Genomic DNA, 17,840 nt, shown 5'->3' with positions numbered 1-17,840 from the left:
TGGCCATCCTGGAGGTTGTTCGCATTGCTACTGCTGTTCGCTGGATTCTTGTCAACTAAATCCGTTACACCCTCAAAATAAAGGTACTAAAATTTGCGTTTTCATTCTTAATTCATTTCAGTTCTTAATTTTGCTTGATCTTGTTATACCTGATCTTTTTATTGTTCCTAACTGTGAGGATTTCGTTGTTTGTCTTAATATAGTGCTGAATTTTTTTTTGATTGAATCAGTGGTTATTTAGATTGCCCATGTATCATTTCCAGAATGTGTTCATTTAGTAGTTGTTTTTGGTTGTATTTGTAAGTACTTGTTTATTATATTTGGCCTCTGGGTAAGTTTGAAGGTAGCAATTTGTAAGTACTTGTTGTTTGGGTAAGTTTGGGTAAGTACTTGTTCTTGAAGTAGCAATTTGTAAGTTTGAAGGTGTTTTCTGATTTCTTGATACAAGTTGATTAATTGTTAATTGATCTAGTGTTTTTGCCTTTAGTATAAAATCTTATAATACTTACTTTTAGGAAATGGATAAGTGGTGGGAATTTCCTAGATGGAGTTATGATTATCAAAAAGGAGCGGATGAATACATTGAAAAAGCTTTTGCTACAAGGTCCCAAGGAAATCAAATTAGTTGCCCATGTTGTATGTGTTATCATCGATATTGGTATGGTCGGAATGACGTGAAAGATCATATCATTTGCAATGGTTTTGTACCAAGAAGTGATGAATTTTCTGGGTTTGGGAAGATGGGTGATGAAACAGAATTAGAGGCACATGATGAACCATTGAACATGAATGATGGTATACAAGAAATGTTTAATGTTACTCTGAGAGAAGGGCCAAATGATGAGGCAAAGAAGTTTCTTAGTCTAATAGAAGAAGGCCAACAAAAATTATATCCTGGTTGCAAAAAATTCTCTAGACTTGCGTTTACAATTCGCCTTTATATATACAAGTGTGATCATAAGTTGAGTAATGTTGCATTTTCTGCTTTGCTAGCATTGTTTAAGGAAGTTCTACCCGATGATTCTGTATTGCCAACATCGTTGAATGAGGCAAAAAAAGTGTTGAAAGTTTTAGGTTTAGATTATAAAAAAATCGATGCGTGCCCTAATGACTGCATGCTATATTGGGAGGAGCATGCAACTGCAACAAGTTGTCATGTTTGTGGGGCCTCAAGGTGGAAATCGAAGGAAAATGATCACACTGAATATACCTTAGAAAAGGCACATAAAATTCTAGCAAAAATTCTAAGATACTTTCCACTTAAGAAAAGGTTGCAAAGGTTATATATGTGTGCCGAAACTGCTAATTACATGAAATGGCATGCAAATGGTCGAGGAAAAGATGGACTTAGACTTTTGCAACATCCGGTGGACGGTGAAGCTTGGAAGAACTTTGGCTAATTGTATCCAAAATTTGCTCAAGATCCTCGTAATGTGAGGCTTGCATTAGCCACAGATGGGTTTAACCCATTTAATTCAATGAGCATTGTGCATAGTACATGGCCAGTAGTTTTGGTCAACTATAACTTGCCTCCATGGTTGGCCACAAAGTCAGAGTTTCTAATTTTGTCATTACTTATTCCCGGCCCATTGTCTCCTGGAAAAGATATTGATATCTACTTGCAACCACTTATCAAAGATCTTAATGATTTGTGGGAGTTTGGCCTAGAAACATATGATGCGTCAACAAATACAAGGTTTGACATGCAAGTAGCTTTGGCGTCTAATATTAGCGATTTTCCTGCTTATGCAATGGTATCTGGTTGGAGCACAAAAGGTAAAACAGCTTGCCCATATTGTCATTATGAAATTTATTCAGTGTGGTTACCATATAGCCACAAGTATTGCTACATGTGTCATCGCAAATTTTTGGATACTGATCACCCGTGGCGTTTTAATAAAAGAAACTTCAATGGAAAAATTGATGAACGAATTGCACCCGTGCCTTTGACGGGAATTGAGATTGAGGAATTGCTTTGTGATTTTCCAAATCATTATGGAAAAAAGCAACCTAAGATGAAACAAGCAGAGGATGATCCTAATCCGTGGAGAAAGATGTCCATACTTTTTAAGTTGCCTTATTGGAAACATTGTTCTAATCCCCATAATTTGGACGTCATGCACATAGAAAAGAATGTGTTTGATAATATTGTTAAGACATTGTTAGCCATTCCTGGGAAGACAAAAGATAATTTAGCTGCTCGTCAAGACCTAAAAGACCTCCGAGAAAAGAAAGACCTACGTTGGGTTCCTGAGTTAGAGATTAAAGAGTTAGAAGATGGAACTGAAGAGGTTCCAACATCAAGGTTTTGGATGAATGCCAATGAAAGACGATTGTTTTGCCAAACCATAAAAAATGCAAAGCTACCACAAGGTTATGCCTCAAACATTGCTCGTTGTGTGCAAGTAAATGAACGAAAAATCACAGGATACAAGAGTCATGATGCACATTTTATGATGCATTACTTGCTCCCAATTGCCGCAAGCATTACCTTAAATAAAGAGGGTGCAACGCCTTTCATAAGGCTTTCTAATTTTTTCAAGGGTATATGGAAAAAAACAATTAACCCTCAAGATCTTAATAAACTTCATTCTGAGATAGTTGAAACTTTATGTCAATTTGAGGGGATTTTTCCACCAGCTTTTTTTGATGTCATGGTTCATTTGCCGGTTCACTTAGTAGAACAAATTAAGCTTGGTGGACCTGTTGCATTAAGGTGCATGTATGCAATTGAGAGATATCTTCGGGAATTGAAGTCAGATGTTCGGAATAAGGGTCGTCCGGAGGCTTCAATGGCTGAAGGCTTCTTGGCCAAGGAATGTGTTAGATTTGTTGCTCGATATCTAATTAGGTCAAAAGGTACAAGTGCACACGTCAGTGAGCCTTCTATTTCACAACAATTTCTTCCAAAGCTTGGACATCCTATCAGGGGAAGAGGAAAAACATCAAAGAAGAAACAGGTTGGGTTTGTCATTGATCAAATCACATGGAGCCAAGTGCACCAATATGTCTTGTTCAATTGCAATTGTGAAGAAGTTGAGAGATACATTAAGTATGACTAGTAAACCTTTAAGCTAAGATTTATTATTCATTTTTTATCTCTCGTTTATTGTTTAACGTATTCTATTCTTCTATCATAGTGAGCACAAAGCAACAGTAGAGACTCATCGAAAGAGAAAATGGGATACGGCTCAAAGTCATTGCAAGGATTTCAAAGATTGGTTTAAAGTGGCAATCACATTGAAGGTTGATGAAGGTCAACTTATGGCAGACCATGTCAGGTGGCTATCAAAAGGACCCTCTTCTAAAGCAAAAATGTACAGTGGGTACTATGTCAATGGTTATAGGTTTTATACTATGAAACGAGAGGCAAATTATGCCACACAAAATAGTGTAGTAACTTTAATGGCGTTAACACATAGTTTTGCTAGTAGTAAGGATAAAAATCCTTCAGTGGGAAACGTCATGTATTATGGTTCTGTGGAAGAGATTATTGAGATATCTTATCATGATCATTTTAGTGTTGTCTTGTTTAGATGTGTTTGGTTTCATTCAGAAATAAATGAACATCAACAATCTTTAGTTAACAAAAATAAAACAATATGTAAAGGAGAACCATATATCTTGGCATCTCAAGCACATCAAGTTTTTTTATGTAGAAGATCCAACCAAAGAAGGTTGGCATTTTGTCATACATAACAATCCAATGGAATTGTCTGATGGTACCCATATATTGTTATTGTATATTATTTTTCTTAGTTCTTATTTATATGATTGTTTACATGTATTTATCTAACTTGATTGATGTTTTATGACTTGTAGATGAAAGGGCCTAAAAGGAAAGTTGTTGTACAACAAACAGAAGCAAATGAATATGAAAGGAAAAGAATGGAGAACATCAAGCAAAATCCAGAATTTATGACAGCTAAAGGATGTGGAACTGTGGCAGCAAAGATTCTTCAAGCTAATTCAAAAACTTTCTCAAAAGATGTTAGAGATGACACATTATCTCATAGTGATGATGAAGCCTACATACCTATTGATTATGAGGTTGATAATAATGAGGAAATAACTAGTTCAAAGGTATACAAAATAATGTTGCATCAATTTTAATTATAATGTATCTAATTTATTATATGTAATGTATGCATCTTATTTTGTTTTTCCAGTTTCCAATGAAAAAATCCACAAAGAAGCGATCATTTTCAAAGAGAGGGTGTATGTCTACCTTTTTATCTCCTTCTTGCCAACAACATGAACAAGAACAACATCACCAACAACATCACCAACAGCTTTCTGTGCAACAACCTTTGTTGCAGCAGCCTATGCAACAACAAGGTATGCAACCACAACAACCCAAGAAAATGAACACCAAGTTTTGCCCACCAGGGGCATTGTCTGACTATCGTTATCTTCGAAAGAAACAAATGCAAAGAAAGGATCCTGTAAATGAAATTAACAATGCAAATGAACTAATCTTTTCGAGTGAACATCAACCTTCTCCCACAAATGCAAACGAAGTTGGCTGTACCGTAGATGATATTGAACCAATACATGAAGAACATACAGAACAAGATTCAGAAGAAAATAGAATTGTGGTTCAAGGTTTGATTTGCAACACAACTTATTTTTTTAAAAAAATTATAATTATGCTTCAGTTTTAAAGTCCATCACATGTCAATGTATTTCTATTTTTTTCAGCTCCGAAAAAGAAGAAGCATCGAGGTCTCACAAAGCTAGTTGAGGTTCATGCTCGTACAATGCATGAACGACCAGTGATCGTCCTTAACGCAGTTGGACAACCAATTGGTCCTACAAAAAAAATTATCAATGAATACAGTCGATTTCTAGGGACTGTGGCTAGGAATCCTGAGTATGCACCGTTGAATTATTGTGATTGGCCAAGCTTACCCACACACGACAAAATGTGGATGTATGTCCAAGTAAGTGCATAAAATTATTATTTGCTCAATTCTACTTTAATTTATATGTTGACTAAGTAAAAATTAAATATATAGGAGAAGTATGTGGTACACGATGCTGGCAAAACATGGGCGTTGACCACTATGAATGCCATGTGGAAAGATTGGAAATGTAGGTGTAAGAGGTTATACTACTACAAATATAACACTTATGCTGAAAGATGGAATAACCGTCCACCAATAATTCCAGATTACCAATTCGAACTACTTCTAAAGTATTGGGAAGCTGAGGAAGTTAAAGTATGTATTCCTATTCTTATATTAGAAATTTGAATTGAAAATAATTCAAAATAGTTTAAGGAGCATCGTGTTAAATAAGTCACCTCAAAGAGCGTGTTAGACTAATTTCAACCGTCAATTAAAAAATTTAATCAACTGCTTATATCTGCTCATTTTCTCATCTACTGTTGCGCAATTTTTGTTTTGGTGATTTCCTAACTGCTCTTCTCCTGATCAATAGTTGTGCAATTGAAATATTTGCTGAGCTGCTGTTGTACAATTAAACTACTTGCTTGCTTTGTTCTTTTTATTTCTTGGCTTTGGTTAATACTAGCTATTGATCTTTTCAACTACTTGACTTCACACAAATGTACTGATTTATTGATCTGCTGATATCGCCTTGGCTAATACTAGCTACAAACTAACTGATTCTCTGTAACTTTTTACCGTACTTTCTTGTTCCTAACTTTAATGACTTTACATACTTGATAATTTTCAGATTTTTTCCAATAGGAGTAATATTGGTGAACATTGATGGATACAAAGTCATATTGAGTACTATCTCAACACACACAAAACAGGAAGATTCCAAAATGCAGAATCTTCCTCTTTGTTTTTGTTTTGTAGCTTTGTTTCTTGTATTATTCAACCTTGATCCATCCTAATTTTGATTCACCGAGCCTTGTTGACATGGCTGTCTTTTCTTTTCCATCCAATAGAATGAAAGTGAGAAGAATAAATCTAATCGACAAGTGGCCGATGACTTTCACACTATGGGTCCTACATCCTACGCAATGTTGCGTGAAGAATTGGTAATTATTTTTTCAGTTTTTTATCTATTTATACAAAATAACCTTAACTAATGAAATTATTTTGAATAGAAACAACAAGATCCAAATAAGGAAGAACCTTCAAATGCAAAAGTCTACATCACTTCTCGAAAAAGAAAGCCGGGAAAGTCATACAAAACAAGCTTGGATGTTGCAAAACAAAATATTGTATGTTCCCGTACATATTTTCCCTTATTATTTGTGTACGAAAGCCATGATATCATGGCTAGAGTTTTACAGTGTATTTTTGACTTAATTTGCGTACACTGGTGTTTTAAAATGTTAATAGGAGAAAATGAAAGCAATAGAGTCGCAAGAACATCAAGTTTCAAACTACAAAGATGCTTATAGTGAAGTGATAAAGAAACCAGAGCATAGTGGACGTGTGCGAATGTATGGAAAAGGTGTGACAAAAACTTCTCTAAGGAAAGTGAGCACTAACTCGAGCTACATATTTCCTCCCGAGTTCTTACACAACATGCAATCGTAAGTTATGGATCAAGTACTTCAAGCTAATCCCCAACTACAGAAACTACTTGAAGCCAATCCCGAGGTCAATATTGTGCTTCCAGATCTATAAAAATAGGAAGTAATACTACAACTCCACCTACTGAGTCAAATGGACAATCTTCTATTGGAGCGCACTCTAACAATCGATTAGTACGTTATTTTCTTCTTCCCATTTTACTACCATTAAATTTAGTGAATCGTCATCAGTTTGCATGTTTGGATCTTGAACTCTGCTTTATCACTCAAAACTTCAAAATGATTGACTTGTACGCTATTGACTTCAAAATGTTTGGGTGGTTTTAATCAATTTACAAAGGAGACTCTGTTGAATTTTATAGTGCTTGTGCTAGTTGTGATGCCTTATATTAGGCAACTTGTGAATTGAGTTAAAAGTTCAATGTGCAGGTTTTGTTTATACCCTATATTTGGGTGGTTTTAATCAATTTACAAAGGAGACTCTGTCGAATTTTTTAGTGCTTGTGCTAGTTGTGATGCCTTATATTAGGCAACTTGTGAATTGAGTTAAAAGTTCAATGTGCAGGTTTTGTTTATACCCTATATTTGGGTGGTTTTAATCAATTTACAAAGGAGATTCTGTCGAAATTTTTACTCGAGTTTCTCTTGCTAATTAAAGAGTCTATCTTTAATAATTTTGATCTATTGAAACATTACATTTCAACTTCACTTTTAAATTTCAGAAATAATTGATGTCTTTGTTTACGCAATATTTACATTAATGATATCTTTGTTGTACCTTTTTAATTAACCTTACATAACCTTTCATGTAGGCACTTGATGGAGCTAACGAAGAAGAGGATTATATCAAAGTTGAAGTTCTTTGTTGATGTTGAAGTCCTTTTGCATGGAGTCTATCTTTTGCAATGTTGCATGTATCAAAACCACTAATTGAACTAATTAGAGTTGGTGCTTTATTTTGTATTAGAGTTGATAAATTATATCAAAGTTAATTATATATATATATGTATATAATTTATAGCTTTATCAAGGCGTTGCAATAGAGAGCCATTACCATCGCCATAGACCTATTGGAACGGATAAAACATGGGGTTGCAATAGGTTGCAAAGACCGTCGCAAAAGACTTATTATAACAGTTGTATAGTGACCGTCGCAATAGGTCTATAGCGACGGTGATAAGAACCTATTGCTACGGTTATAGTGAGACCGTAGCAATAGGTCTATAGCGACGATGATAAGAACCTATTGCTACGGTTATAGTGAGACCGTAGCAATAGATCTATAGCGACGGTGATAAGAACCTATTACTACGGTTAAATTGAAACCGTCGCAATAGATAGCTGAACCGTTGCAATAGACCTATAGCTACGGCCACAAATGCGACGGGTATGGAACCGTCGCTATAGACCTATTGCAATGGTTATTGAACCTATTGCTACGAGTATTTGGGGTAGTAATAGCTCATTAATGTAGTAGTGCCTGTAACCCTTTGAGTTTTGGGATTGTATGGAACGAGCTGTACCTATGATCTGCGAGTGTTATGTTGCATGCAAACAACACTAGAAACCAAGTGTAAGCACTGACAAGCAATATTATTAATCAATAAACTAAAAGAAAGCGAAAATAAACTACATCAAGCACAAAATCTAAGAACAACACCTTATCCACGGCAACGGCGTCATTTTGATAAAGGGTTTTTGCACGCCGTTTATGCTAGACCCTAATCAAACAATATTTACAACACCCTAATAAAACTACAACTAACGTAGCGGTAAGTCGGGGATCGAACCTCGAGGACAAGACTAGCAAGATGAAGGACTTGATGTAGGAAGGTTAAAAGGGTGAAAGGGTGTATGAACTAGACTACTAAAAGCAATGACAAGACAAAGATAGAAGTGATAATAATCGATAAAAGATAAACGGGGATGGAATAGATCCACCCTAGGTCGGTCCTATGAACTTATGAAAACCTTGGTCAAGGGAAATCGTTCAACAATTAATCGAGACACTCTAGATGGTGAGAGGAAGTTTGTGACACTACAAATCCCACGAACAACCTATACTCACCCTTTGTCTTCTAAGGAGTGGAAGGACAAGATTAACATCGAATATCGATCAATCAATCATCAACAATCTCAAACCCTAACCTAACACATGAAGAATAAGACCAAACCTAGGGTTTCACCAAACAAAAACCCCCTAAGTAAACTACTCACACAAACTAGAACTAACTAGAGGAAAAGAAATAAACAAAACCATTAATAGAGACATGAAGAACTTAAATGAAGGTAGCAAGAAAATAAGGGAGAGAAAACAATAAATGAAACTAACAACTACTCTGCAAAACAATGAATGAAGTAAGAACAGTAAAGGAAGCAATGAAATTAAGTAAGAATAAATGAAAGTATTGAATAACAATATTGAAAAGCATAAAAGTAATAAAGTTGAATAAAACTTACATAAACCAAAAGCTTGAAGGAAAGAACAAAAGGAATCCAAAATACAATACTTAAAGGTAAATGAAAGCAATAAAGAAAGCTTTGAAATCTAAACTAGGGTAAGAAATGTAAATGAAAGCAATAAAGATGATGTTCTTAGTTGAGGCAAGAAACTCTCAAATTAGGCATGGGGGATACATTCAGATAATGAGGGTATATATAGCCCAGGGATAAAAGAAACAAAAGCCCAAAAATAGCCCACGACATAAGGCTTGCGAAGAAAATAAAATGCACAGTCTAGGGCTCCCATTTGGCCGAGTGGGACTCTATTCTAGGTTTCCAGCATGTTAAGCATTGATCTTGGTCTTCAGTGGTTCATTCGCCTGAATTAGGGGATCCGTTCGCCCGAATCATTCCATTCGCCCGAATGGGCAAATCATTCAGCCAAAACAGAAACATTTTAATCTTTGATGTGCTACACTACCTCCATTCAACCGAATGGAGTTTACATTTGTCCAAGCCAGCTCTCATTCAGCCGAATGGACTGGGATTCTGCTATTTTAGCACTTGATCTTAGCTTTATCAATCTATTGATGTATCTAGCGGCTTTTGAACTTTGTCGGGGTTTATGGGAGTGACTTTGAATGGTGCGTTAAAGCTCTAATATGCGTGTTAAGTTTTGATGATTGTGCCTAAGCCTCAAACTCATGCCACATGACCTCAAAATCTCTGAAATCACTTGAATTAACCTTGAAACACTTCGGAGACAAGAACACTTGGAATTTTTCTCCTATAGAAATTCAAAAATGATTTTTCTTCCCGCTTCGTATACTTTAGCGATAATGTTGCCTACAATAAAAGAAATTTCGAAATTCAAATTGCTTTTTCCGCCCATGCATTTCATGGCTAAATGTATCTATTGCCAAAGTTGGCGATAAAAAACATTTGTCGCCAATTGACGACAGAGCGGTTTTGTTGCCAATATTGAAGATATACATCTTTTTTGGTTGCCAAATTTAAGTTTTTTGTATTATTTTAATGGGAATATTTTTTATTTTAATTTCTTCAAAAAAAATAGTTTAAATATTCTTATATTTCTTATGTTTATGTTTAAATATGTTAATAATAGTTGAAATTTTTAATATAAGGTTGTATAATATTTATTAACTGTAGGAAAAATGGTATGTTCTTTGTATTAAAAAACATACATAAATATATTTAATATTATATTTATTTTATTAATTATTTATGAAATAAATGAACTAAATTTTAACTACAAAATAAAAAGTATATATACATTTCATACAAATAAGTAAAGTTAGTACAATATGACCACAATGTACAAATAATTTCTTATGAATTTTTCTATAAAAAAAATATAGTAAATAAAATAAAAAAAATATAGTAAGCCACGGTGTTGGTTGGGTGACCTTCTCCCACAGAAGAACATTCAAAATTGTGGGTGGCTTACTAGATAGCCAAAAACATTATACAACGAAGTTTGCTTATTTATATCATAGACAGGGTTGGAACTTCAAAACCAGCTTTTGAGAGAAAATAATAGTATAAAGATTATCATAATTTATACTATTTGATCATTATATATTCCAAAAAAGTAAATTTTGTAATCAAAATGACAATTTAAATTAATATAAGAAAATCAATCATCAACTTAAAAATATACGGAAATCAATCACAAATTAATTAATTATATTTGAATTTATGATGATTTGATATAATAATTAAGATGTCGATATATAAAACTAGATATATATAAAAGTAACATGTCGATTAAAATTTTTTTAGAATGATTTTTTATTGGGATTGATGGATAGTATATTATTTATATATTGAGATGTGATTAAGAACGATAAAATAAATCTAATAATATATACATAGTATAATAAAAAAAAAATATTTGAGTATTAACGTTTTAACATGTTACATCTAATTTTATATGTAATTTAATTTTAAAATGAGACTTATTTTAAAGCCAAGTATAAATACTATCTGTGCTATTTATCTCAATACAAATAATATTTTGAATTTTTAATTTAATAAAATTAAGGTGAAAGAAACAATTATATCATTAAAAATATCAATTAAAAAAATATTACACATATTATTTTCGGAACAACTTTGACCTCATCAATACACATTTAATGAATATTTAATTGAATTAACTTTCATCAAAATGAATTTTTATGGAAAGTTCAAATACATATTTTATTATTTGTTTAGTTAATAACTATTTATAATTATTTATCATTTAGTATTTATGCTATAATAAAACTAACTTATTTTTGTATTACACATGTACTTAAATAAAAATTAGTAATTGAAATCTAAAGTTTTGTGCATGAGTTAAATATTTAAACTCATATTGTTAAAAGTTTACATTCAAAAAGAAAATATTTAGACATTACTATATTACTTAAATAATATGTTGGTTTGGTAATAGAACATGTTCGTAAAAACGATTATTGGATAATTTTTATTTTTTATGTCATTTACAATGTGATATATTAAAGATCAGTATAATTTTTAACTTTTCAATTAAATTATTATAAATTAAAAGATTAATATATTCGTATGTTATACGAGCACATATACTATTTTAAAGCTCACATTTTGTTATTACTAATTCAAATAGATGAAATAAATATATAAAGGTGAGATACAAAATGCTGAACTTTCAAATATGTGATGGCCACTACTTTGGACGTACAAACACGACGAGCCAAATTTGAAAACATAGGTAGTTGACAATAACGCAAATAACGCCACTTAACTATCCTTTTCTACATCAACGTACAATAACTCAACGACATTATTTAATTATTATCCCCGTTGAAAGTTATCCTCTACATAACACTTCCACAAAACTAATTATGCACCTTCCAAATAATCATCCCTTTATCATGCCACCTCACTATCATTTCCCATGTTGTACTTTCTGTTTCGTGTTCCTGTCCGCACTCTATTAGACGCAATATGAAAAATACAAAAAGGTAAATTTAAAATACAATAAGATAAAATATTGAAAAAATTGTCTATAATAATCTCATCTATTGCCTATTTGCTGTGGGATCTTTACTATTGATTATTTATAAATGATCTAATTTTTGTATATTATTTACTAACAGCACCCCTTTTTACATTTTAACTGGCTACTGTAGGTACTTACGAGTCGTTACATTCACTTCTTCTTTGCCCTTATGCTTCTTCGTTGATTTTTGTGATAGATATTTATAATAGCCGATTAAAATGTAAATATGGGTATTGTCAATAAATAATATACAAAAATTTAATTATTTAAAAATCATTAATAATAGAAATTATTCATGAGAGATTGACAACAAATGGGATTACTGTGAAAAAAATTTTCTTAATATAAAAACCTACAAATTTTTCTAAACCCCACAATTCTAATCGAAAAAATTGGTCCGTTGGTAATAGTGAAAAACTAGTAGAGAGATAGTGATTAGACAGATAATTGAAAACCCTAGAAAAAGTCCCAATTTGATATTCAAGTTCAAGCTTTTCGATTTTGAAGAAAATCCGGAAACCCTAACCCTTAAAGAAACACCCCAATTAATATTCTACTTCAGAGCTAGTATATTTTCTTTTGCAATTCAAGGAAATCTCAGAAACCCTAATTTTTCAAAAAAAAAAAAAAAAAACAGAAGTACCAATCGATATTCAATTTCTTGGTTCTTTTTTTTTTTTTTTTTTCTAATTCTTTTTTGTCGATTGAAGTAGAACCCAGAAACCCTGATCCTAAAGAAAGAGGGAAAATGGCTACAGTTGAAGAAAACCGCAGAAATCGTAGTCCTAGTGAAACGCCGAAAAAGAGAAGATCAAGTATATCAGATATATGGTTTAAAGATCAACAATTGAAGCAGGCAATCTTCAAAATGCAACAACTTCAGGAAGTTCAAAATGAGTCTAAAGCCCTAATATTAGGTGGTGATCCTTTCTCTCTCTTGTCTGATGAATCGCTGTATTATATTCTTTCGAAAGTACCTATTTCGCAGCATTTTTCGAATTCATTGGTTTGTAAGAGGTGGTATTCAATTCAAGGAAGATTAATTCATTCGGTTTCAGTTTTAGATTGGGAATTTCTTATGTCAGGAAGATTAATTAATCGTTTTCCCAATTTGACTGAGATTAATCTTGTTCCAGCGTGTTTTAAGAGCTCTGGAAGTTCTGGGATTTTGTTGTCTCATAAATTGGTGTCAATAACTCTTGATTCTGAGTTTATTAGTGATAGTTTGATTGGTCAAGAAGGGATTTTGGGGTCTAATTTGATTGACGAAGGGTTAAAACTGATTTCTAATGGTTGTCCTAATTTGAGTAAATTAGTTTTAGTCAATGCTAGTGAAGAAGGGCTGGGGTTTTTGGCTGAAAAATGTTTGATTCTTCAAGAGTTGGAGATACATTGTTGTGAAGATATTTCATTGAAGGCGATTTCTGGGTTTAAAAATTTGCAGATACTCAAATTGGTGGGTTGCGTAGATGGATTGTATGATTCTGTCATAACAGATATTGGGTTGACCCTTGTAGCTCAGGGTTGCAAGAGGTTAGTGAAGCTTGAGCTTAATGGGTGTGAGGGTAGTTATGATGGGATTAAGGCAATTGGACAATGTTGTCAAATGTTAGAAGAATTGACCCTATCGGGTCTTAAGATGGAAGGTGGATGGCTGTCAGCTCTTTCATATTGTAGCAATTTGAAGACCTTGAAGCTCCAGTCTTTCGAGAATATAGATACGTGCCCAGGTCCTGATGAACATTTAGGTTCTTGCCCAACACTCGAGGAGCTATACTTGGAGCAGTGTCAAGTTCGGGACAAAGAGAGTACTAAGGCTCTGTTTTTGGTGTGTGAATCTGTTAGAGAGATATCATTTCTGGATTGTTGGGGATTTGAGGATGATTTATTCCGCTTTGCAGCTATTTGTAGGTATGAGATAGGTTTTTGTTGGCTTTGTTTCTGTGTTATGCTGAACATTTTGTTGTGCCTGATTATAGTATTGCAAAACTAGATGAATTTTTATGTGGAACATTGGTCAAGTACTGTGTTTGATTGGGGGTTATGAACTCATAATATCAGTAAACTATATCTTTAAGGGGTAAAAATGATGAACACCTAAGGTTTCGATATACTCGTTTAACATATTCTTGAAGTGACTGTCATAAGCTAGTTTGTAGAACTTGGGCTATGAATGACTGAATGTACTAGTTGTTAAAGATAATGCTTATTTGAGTCTGTAAGAATTCAATTAAAGCAGTAATTGTCACCTTTTGAATTCAACCTTCAACAAGATTGAACATGGCAATTGCTTTTAACCTAGAGCTGTTCATGGGCGGGCTACCCGCCAGGCTCGAAAAACGCGCGGAGTATATTGTGTATATGTTGTGGTAGTTTGTCTATGTATAGGATGTCTAATGTTGCTTGAAGTTCAAGATGGTGGGCTAAATTAAGAGTGATTTTTTTGTAATGGATTATAATTCTTATACTTTATACCACATTTGTATTTTATGTGAAAGTTTATTTATTAGAAACAAACCTTGGGAGACGGAGGAATTAATGGAGTTGATATTTCCTTCTTGGATGGATGCTGCGGTCAGGACTCCCTCAATATTGGTCTGTGTTAGATTTGGACATTGATGATTTTTTATGTTCAAAGAAGAAGGGTTTCGTCTCTAGTGGGGACAAATAATAAGTGGAATTGAATCAATTGAACAAATTATGGTAAAGCAAACTCCTAAGTAGCTTTGGATTAAGGAATATAATTGGAAAATAATTTTCTAGGTGCTAAATGACAATTTGAGTTTTAATTCAATTTATCATCAGAAAGGAATCTATTGCAAATAAGGTGGAACAATTAATTCACTTCCCCATAAGTAACAAATTGTTTTACCTTTTGAGTATTAATTTGCTAAAATCGCTAATTTTTTCTAAATCATGAAAGCATGCATGTGCCCAGTAGGCTATAAAGTATGGCCGCTAATCCATATGACATCTGTGTTACTTGTTTCCATACTCAATCTTGTTTTCATACTCAATCATGGTTGATGAAAGGAGAGGAGATGCCCTAAGAATAAATGCATGTCACTTGCACTTGTTTGTATTGCTTTCTACTAAAATAAGTGGGTTAGGCTTTCAAAATGTGCTTGAGATAATGATATATACTTTCTCTATGGAGCCATTGATATATAAATCTTTGGCGTTGGATTATAATGGAATTATACTGAAATGGTTCATCACGTTTGCGCTTCTTATATATGTGAAGTTGCCGATGATGTTTGCAATTAAGAGTATTGGAAACAATCTTTGTATTTCAAGAGTGAAGTTGCATATATCTTTAGACGAATGTTGCTTAGGCTGGGGCCACGTGGCATTAGGATGGGATGTTGTTGTAATGGTTGGCAGGGCTAAAGATTGGTGTGGTATTTTGGAAAAGATTTCAACAAAATTGGGTGATAGTCATATTGTTTTAGTATTCCTTGTGTAGATGAATAATGACATATTTTCGGCACACTTGAAATTTGATTACCCGTGTTTTATAGGTCTTTGGGGTTTTTCTTTTTGCCAGTATTTAAACTGCAAGGTTTTTCACTTTTTATAATTTTATGCAAGGTTCTTTGCAATTACGGGTTTGGTGTGATCGTTACTATCAATCACTCAATTCAAACTAATAACTTGACCTTCTTCATCCTCTTATCATATTCAATTTTTTTTACTGGGTTTACATTCTGCGTTTTTTGTTGTCTTTTTAAACTATGTATATTTAACTGTATTTGATTGGACATGTATCATTATGTTGTGTTAGTTAGGTGTACGTTCAATTCCCCTTCATCATGTCACCATGTAGGAATCTCTGGCGTGTTGTTAGGCTGTATTGTTACTGCCGTGAGTCCATCTGTTTTTCACACAAATATTAATGACGGATGGTATTATTGCTTATAGGAATGTGAAGTCCTTATCATTGGAAGGATGCTCGTTGTTGACCATTGTAGGTTTCGATTCAGTGGTTCATAGTTGGAAGGATCTTCAGACACTCAAAGTGGTGTCATGTAATGGCATAAAAGATTCTGAAATCACGCCCGAACTGGCAACTTTGTTTTCTGTTCTGAAAGAACTGAAATGGAGGCCAGATTCCCGATCTCTACTAGCATCTAGTCTTTCTGGCACAGGAGTGGGAAAGAAGGGTACTCGATTTTTCAAGAGGATATGAAGTTGAAGCGGGTTTTAGGAGTCCAGGCTTCCCTTGTTGCTTTCTGAATCGTTCAGTCCACTACTCTTTAAGGTTCGCCCTCAAATTTAACATTAGTTATTTAAATTGTGTATTGGGTAGCTCTTAGTAGAACTTGTTAGCTTTCATCTTTTTTACCTTCATTACGTAATGGGTTTTAAAACGCGTCAATACTTTTTTTAGGGTTGAAAGAATGACGGGTGATCTCACGATGCACACATTGAGATGCTTCATGGTAGACAATGAAATGTCATTGGCTGTCACCATTGTAAACATTTGTACATAATTGAAGTATATATACTTCTAATGATGACACTCCAAATTGAATTTGGAGTTCCATTTTCTTCAAGTTCTAGTTCAATCAGAACAATTCTGTAATGGATTATCTTTTTAATGTTGTAATGTAATACTTCATCATCTCTTTCCATCGTCGATAGTTGTTTGAGTTGAATCTAACAAATTCATAATAGTGCCATCGAGCGTACAATTGAATGTATAAGGGAATGCAAACACCAAAGAGTTAGAGAATTTGTATTCTTTAGTGTTGGAGAGTTTTGTATTTATGTTGTAATCCAGCATAATTTTTCAAGTGAATACAAAAAATCTTTGTGATTGAAATCGCATTAAAAAGTTGCACAAACACTTATTTTTCCGTTGTGTTTTTTTATATGTGTTTGTTTGTAAGCCTTTGTTTCTTTCTTCTTTCCGTTTCCTTGTTTGGTTTGATTTCACAATAATTGGTATTAGACCTTTTGACCTTTTGCTATCTTCTTCCATGAACCACATAACTTCTACTCCATCACCACTCCTCCGCTCCGCCCATAATCTTTGGAAACTATCTATTCACAAATTAACTACTCACCTACCAATAACTACCCACTATTAGCATCCCGAAATAACATCTTAGATTGCTTACTAAGGACAAATAGAAATACCTCCTTCCATAGGAAAAGGAGAGAATTCTAAACCTAAATCGATTTAGGTGCCCTCTTGAGAGACCGTCTTTTGTAAAGACGGCTCTTAAAAGTCCAGTTTAAATCTAATTTATTTTAATTTAAAAAAAAAAACTGTTGAAACCAAAGCACGCGTGTCAAGTAGAATGTAAAAAGTCGCATAATATTTTTGGAGTTATAATATTTAATTGGGGTTATAACATATTACATTTGGTTAGGGCTGGCAAAAGCTGACCCGACCTGCTGACCTGATCTGAAACCGACCCGAAATTAGCGGGTTTGGGTTTAGATTTTTGACCCAATTAATTAAATGGGTCAACCCGACCTGATCTGTTTATTAAATGGGTTAGGTTCAGGTTGAATATTTAAACCCGAAAAAAACCTGTTTAACCCATTTATTAAATGGGTCAATCAGGTCAGGTCGACCCATATTAACCCATTTAATAACCCATTGAAATTTTCAGATTTTCTTAAATAAAGACTAAAGAGTAACTCATTGACTGAAATTGAAAATCAAAGCGGCAAAGAGACCAAAGACCAAAGATTAAATAAAGCGAAAAAAAACCCTAATTGCTAAACATTTCCCATTTTCCCGATTTCCGCCTCCATTCGTCACTTCCTCTTCTCCTTCCTCTTGTCTCTTTTGTGCGATTCAGACCTTCTCCTTCCTCTTCT

The 17,840-nt window shown here is 33.6% G+C and overlaps 2 protein-coding genes across 2 annotated transcripts; both read left to right on the top strand.

The window, feature by feature from the left end:
• The first annotated feature begins 518 nt into the window (after positions 1 to 518).
• Positions 519 to 1,400, top strand: LOC130810824 (uncharacterized). The gene has a single exon (XM_057676949.1). The coding sequence runs from the start codon at positions 519 to 521 to the stop codon at positions 1,398 to 1,400; it is 882 nt and encodes a 293-aa protein (XP_057532932.1).
• A 10,973-nt stretch (positions 1,401 to 12,373) lies between these two features.
• LOC130810314 (F-box protein At5g51380-like) lies at positions 12,374 to 16,644 on the top strand. The gene is made up of 3 exons (XM_057676324.1): positions 12,374 to 13,916; positions 15,927 to 16,266; positions 16,396 to 16,644. The coding sequence occupies exons 1-2, from the start codon at positions 12,754 to 12,756 to the stop codon at positions 16,192 to 16,194; spliced, it is 1,431 nt and encodes a 476-aa protein (XP_057532307.1). The 5' UTR covers positions 12,374 to 12,753; the 3' UTR covers positions 16,195 to 16,266; positions 16,396 to 16,644.
• Positions 16,645 to 17,840: the final 1,196 nt, after the last annotated feature.

Source organism: Amaranthus tricolor, chromosome 4 (genome assembly GCF_026212465.1).
Source record: "Amaranthus tricolor cultivar Red isolate AtriRed21 chromosome 4, ASM2621246v1, whole genome shotgun sequence".
Taxonomy (NCBI): Eukaryota; Viridiplantae; Streptophyta; class Magnoliopsida; order Caryophyllales; family Amaranthaceae; genus Amaranthus; species Amaranthus tricolor.
The sequence above is the reverse complement of the archived record's forward strand: the minus strand, read 5'-3'. Positions and strand labels throughout refer to the sequence as shown.